General features: G+C 25.4%; 1 protein-coding gene and 1 pseudogene across 1 annotated transcript in view; one reads left to right on the top strand and one right to left on the bottom strand.

Moving 5' to 3' along the window:
• The window catches only part of LOC105622901, a 14,431-nt gene extending 12,724 nt beyond the window's left edge, over positions 1–1,707 (top strand). The window contains exons 2-5 of the mRNA XM_012204310.1: positions 1,250–1,370; positions 1,401–1,410; positions 1,461–1,588; positions 1,704–1,707. Of these exons, the coding sequence (XP_012059700.1) occupies positions 1,250–1,370; positions 1,401–1,410; positions 1,461–1,588; positions 1,704–1,707 (263 nt within the window). The remainder of the gene's footprint in view (positions 1–1,249; positions 1,371–1,400; positions 1,411–1,460; positions 1,589–1,703) is intronic.
• A 519-nt stretch (positions 1,708–2,226) lies between these two features.
• On the bottom strand, positions 2,227–4,191 carry LOC105622867 (annotated as a pseudogene).
• Positions 4,192–6,260: the final 2,069 nt, after the last annotated feature.

Raw genomic sequence — 6,260 nt, forward strand, 5'->3', positions numbered from 1 at the left:
CATATTTATTTCTTTTATGCTTAAAATATATTTATAAATTTTAGACTAACTCATTTGATATTTTCAAAACATAAATTAATTTTCTTTTAAAGAATATTATATAAAATTGATCGAAGAAGCAACTTTATACATATAATAAGCAAATCGATTTATTTTAATAATTTTGATTGAAGTATTAAATTATTAGGTGTGGGAAAAAGTTCGTGGCGTTTTTTTAATGCCATCTAACGGGAAAAACACCTAATATAATTAAACTTATTAGGATTCAGAACATATCTTAAATTGTTTGTAATGAACTCATGATAAATTTGCAATTATATAAACTTTCGAAATGCTTGAAATAAATTATTATTTGTTTCAAGCATTTCGAATGTTAATGTAATAATTATTATTTGTATATTTATATGTGTTTTTTTATGTGTATATAACTGTCAAATGTGCGTATTGGCTAATATTATAGACCAACGTCATTTCGTTTGAAAAAATTAATTTCATTCGATTAAATTTTTTATAACGAATATCACTTAACATCAATATTAATAATTCGTGGAAATAGAGTTTATATACATGACAGGATAATGTTACATTGGCTAATGTTGACGTGTACTGACCATATTGTCTTGGAACCGATTTCAGAATGTATTCAGAAGCGATTGAGTAAATTGTCAAGCGTTAGCAAATTCCGATCATCATTGTATAAAGATATCATCTTTAAAAAAAGAATATGATCATTTGATAATCAGAACGATTATTGGCGTGATACGATATACGAGTTGTGTTATTTAATTACAAAAATGTTCGCTTTTCTGTTTTCGATAGTCTTCGCGTCTGTAAGCAGTTTTATTTTTAATAATTTAGCATCTAAAAAACTATCACAATGAGAGAAAAGTGTTTGATATTTGTATGACACTATAATTGCATAGTAGATTATTTATGATTAGTAATTCTATTTTTATAATTATTACTATTATAATATTAATAATAATAACTTATACAAATATTAAATATTTTTTGATATATAAAAATAAATATTATTATTATTATTATTACTAATATGTTATAGCAATAGTATATAATAATAATAATGTAACAAGGAAAAAGGTTCCTAATTATAAGTATATTATTATCTGATTATAGTCAAATACCAAATATGTTTTTTTCTCAAGATATTTATAGTGATTAAATTTTTCAAATGTTTAACTTCGTTAAACTTACTAGTATAATTGATTTTAGACAAGAGCTTGAACAGAACGAATTGAAGAAATTGGAAATGTGGGATTTATTATTCATAACGTATCTCTTTCCGCATATTATCCTACACTCGAGACGGACGATAAACGTAATTATCTAGATGATCAAGGAAATGGATTGTAGACTCTTCAGATTCGTAAACGTGACAGACGCAATGTGGCAACGATTTACATACCATTTTCTCTAATATATATACGAATTCATTTTAGGATTATCTCGATGATCGTGCTCGTTACGTTACTGTCGCTAGTAATTTAAAATCTGGCATTCCACATGAAACGAAGATATGCATAGAAGAATTGAATGAGCAATTCGAGAAACAAATTCCCATGCAGATGTATAATTATTATATATTATGTTTGCTATATTATAAAACATGAGACTCGGCAATATTGATCTTCATGATGTATATTGAAAATATAGATAGAATAAAATAATTTATTTCATTTTAGATAAGGGATCAGAGTGATTACGAAAGAAAATAAACTAATCGATTTCTCGAGATTGGAAATTTGCGTCAGGACTGAGGAGGATATTTATGATAAATACCTCAACGATTTTGTTACTATCTATATATAATAATTACATGGAAATTATGTACTTGATTATTTATTGCTGATAATACTTTCAAATTAATATTTTATAATAATTATAATAATTATGTTATATGTTATACATGGAATTGAATTAAATCATTAATGCTTATATACGATTGTATTGAAATAACGATTGTTTGATTCATTTTTACAAATATTTACATATTAATTAATCTGATAAAGCGATATACATTAATATGAAATTATTATATAATAAATATAAAGATAAATTTTGACATTTAGAGTCAAATTGAGCATTGAGAATTTCTAAATATTTATTAATTGTTGATCGATTACGCAATGATTTATGTACCGTTTTGATCGCGACCAATAAAAAATTTTTGTTACGTGTCGCATTAAAAACAATATATATTAATATTTATTGACTTTTCGATCAATGAGACCATGACTTTATCATTGTGTAAAGACTATTTCCAGGACATTCGGTTAACCAGGTCGATGTGCAAGAAACTTGTAATTACTCTTTATTTCTTTATTTTCTACTCCATAAACAATAAAATTGGCCACTGTTTGTACTGCCGCTGCATTTAGTTTTCAGTTTAATAAGAAAAACATTAGAGAAATATATGTTATCTATATGTGATATTAATTACAAAATCCATCTTATTTCTGATTGCTTATTTCTGTAATCTCCGATGATATAAATTCTAATACTCTTACTATTAAAAGATATAGAATGAGCACCTTCTTTGCCCCATCCGCAACCCTGATATGCCTTTCCGTCTTCACCGACTAGGAAATTATAGCCAATATCGTTTCAATCTCTTATGTTCATGTGATGATTCTTTAAACAAAATTTGATAATTTGATCATTGTGATATGTAAGTACCATTATTTATTATTTATTAATATTTATTATTTATTAACATCAGTGTTTACTTATTATTTATAAATTTATTTATTAAAATGCAAAATAAAAAAAGAATTAAAAAATCAACTGTTTGTTTTATTAAAATAGATACACATAAAATATTTATCTAAAATATTATTTGAGTTGTATATGGTTGTTTGTGTATGATGAATTACACAAATACAAAATGATGTTCCATTCAGAAAAAGATTTGTTTTTTGATATATTAATTACCTAGATCTCACTCTTAATTGGCATACAGCTTGAGTTTTGCAATCGGAGCCAACCGAATGATGAATGCTCACATAAGGTGCTGGTTTTAATTTAAGATTAGGAGTTTGCGATTTCGGTTTTCTAGCGCCCCATTTTCTTCTAGAAATATTTGGACTCTCTGAAAAACCAATTAAAAATGAATGATTATGCTTTTTGTAAGCACAAGCATTAGCAATGAATTATAATAAATTTTAATTAATTTAAATGTAATTCTAAAATCCACTTTAATTAATTGAGTTTAAAAAAGCTATTATTTTAATAATCTTTAAATCTTAAAGCTATATTTTACAACATTGTTTTTTTCTAAAGGACGAACGCGAAGATTTATGAGCCTGCATGCTTCTTATATGTTCTTATATCTTCTAAATTTTCCGTGAATAGAATACTTTATCGCGAATAACATTATTTTTTTAATTAGATGCTTATATGAATATTAAATGAATGTTATAAGATAATTGCTTCTGATTTTCACTGGTGACAAAAATGTAAGAATATTTTATTTAAATTAAAAAAATATTTATAAATATCGAAGAGCAAAAATATTTCTCATTCACAAATTGAAGTTAATATTGTATTCTGGTTTGGAAGAAAAATTATTCGAAATGCAAATAATTGTATTGACGTAATAGCAATTATCAATCTTGACATACGGGATATTTCCATAATAATTTATTACGTCGACAAATATTTTGCTTTATGTACAAATATGTTTAACTACTATACTTATCGCGCAAATACATTATTAATTAATCAATCGATAACAATTAGCGTTTCTCCATGAATCATAAGTATAATGAAAGTTTCAATTTATCAAGAAAATACGAAGAGATCTGAATAAGAAACTGATTTTTATTGAAAATTAATTCTTAGTTTTACAACTTTATATCTTATTGCTTACTTGCAATTACTATTACAAAATAATTTATACAAATTAATTTCTAATTAATTATCTTTGTAACTAATTACAAGGATAAGAATTTTACTTTTTGCTTCCGCAAAATATTCTTTTAACAACTTTTAACACGCACTGTAAGAAATATTTTTAAAAATTTCGATGCTCATGGAGGCACAAAGCGAAATTCACAGTTTAAATAATAATCGCGGTATAAATAATATATTAATTGATTTACTGGCAGCAGTCTCCTGGACGATCAGTATTACATAAACTGTCACGAAAATTGATGTCGTTGTGATATACATTTTGATTTGCAAAATTATGATGATACTAATGTCATATGCAACTTGATATGCAATGACTGCGTTCGGAGAGACGCTATATGCGCTATATAACATTACAAGCTGTTGGCTAATTATAAATACCATTTACAATTATAATATAAGGTCACCAATGATAACGTTTTAATCGGCACGTTATCAACATTATTCCTTTCGAAATAGGGTTACCTCCCGTTTTTTCCTCAGACATCATCCTCTTTTTTTAGAGCGGGGATGTCTGGGAGATTTTTTCCAAAGGCGTTCGGGACAATTATGAGCGCGTCCAGGGTTTTAGAAAATCTTCTAAATTTTTTATTTTTTCTGTCACGTTATTCTGTATTAATCTTGATTTACAATAGATGTAGTAATTCTTAAGATGTGAAAAATTGACTAATCGTAGTTGAATGTGAGAAGAATAATCGACTGTATTGGTTAATTTCTTACATTGAATTAGTACTATTAATGAACAATTAGATGTGACATAATTATTCCTGTTTACTATTCTAGCGTTCCGATCAATTTTAATAACCTACACGCACTTTTATATGCGTCCGAGGTTTCAAGCGGAATGTCTAGAGTTTTTTTGGCCTGTAAGTTTTAATTTTGAAAATTTTATTTTATGGCAACTCTATTCTGGGGTGCAACCTTAGCGTTTGCTGCATTTATATCACATAAAGGTTAAACATCGTTTCAAGAACCGAGTTTGTATCCAAATTCAATTAAATCACTGAAGAAAAACAGGAAACAAAATTTAGAAAAAAAGGCCATGTCAAAGAAATTAGAAATCCAAGAATATTAGACGAAAAAGATCTAGTCGATTCTAAGATGTACTTTTCTAACATAAAATACTATTTTTAATTTTTTTAATTGTAAATATTTAATTATTATGTAAGTATTAATATGTAAAGCAAATCCTTAATTAATCCTTAATTTATAAATCCTTAATTAATTCTTTGATCTGTTTCTTTATCATAAATCTATATTTGAACATAATATGAACATATTTTTTTTAATAATAAAGATTTATTCAAAATATTTCGTAACATAAATTATGACATATTCTCTCTCATCTCCGTTAGATAATATTTTTTCTAGTTCTTTATGATTTAACCACTAATATTTTATCATTGTTGATATCATTTGCGATACGGTTTGCTAACAAGAAGAAATAAATTATTTTAACACCGTTTAAAATAACACCGTCTAAAAATAATGCACATAAATAAATTATTTCTATTATAAGGAAAATATGATTCAAACAGTATAATACGTAAGATAATCTTTCTTTCATAACTCTTGAAAAAAATTTGATATTGTATTTATTTTATAAATATATATTCTATTCTTTTATAAAATGTTACTATGCTTCATTTTAACCTAACTCGACGAATGCTACATTTATTGTTCATGAAACTTATTAATACTACAGAGTTGTTGGCTCTGTGAATAGCGTTGATAGCGTCTCTTTCTCTCCGAACACACTCAATATATTGTATAAGCACTTTTAATTGAAGATATTGTGCAGGACATTATTTTTAACCACATGGCTCTAACAGATGTGTACGTATGTCCATATACATACATACACATTTGAAGTAATCTCCAAATGGGATTTTTCTATTAATTTAATGACTTGAGAAAGGGGCGGGGGGGAAGACTAAGAGGAATTTTAGCATTGATAATAATGCTTAAATCATTTAACTGTAATGTTGATTTATTTATAAGTATATATTTATATATTTTACGACAAAATTTGTATAATTTATAGAATACTATCATTAAAATAATTTATTAAATAATTAGATAACTTTTTTATTAACAAATCTCGTAAGATACAGAAAAAAGATTTAATTATTTAGTATAATTATATAATATATGTGTATAATTATTTAAACTAACTATAAATTGAAAGGATTTTATAATACATATGTAGTATATTGCACACAATACTATTATGTTTTATATATATATATATATATATATATATATATATAATAAACAATATATATGTATATACTACAGACTACGTATTACTGGTAATAAAGTAAAGTAAA

This window comes from Atta cephalotes (assembly GCF_000143395.1).
Source record: "Atta cephalotes unplaced genomic scaffold scaffold00049, whole genome shotgun sequence".
NCBI classification, from domain to species: Eukaryota; Metazoa; Arthropoda; class Insecta; order Hymenoptera; family Formicidae; genus Atta; species Atta cephalotes.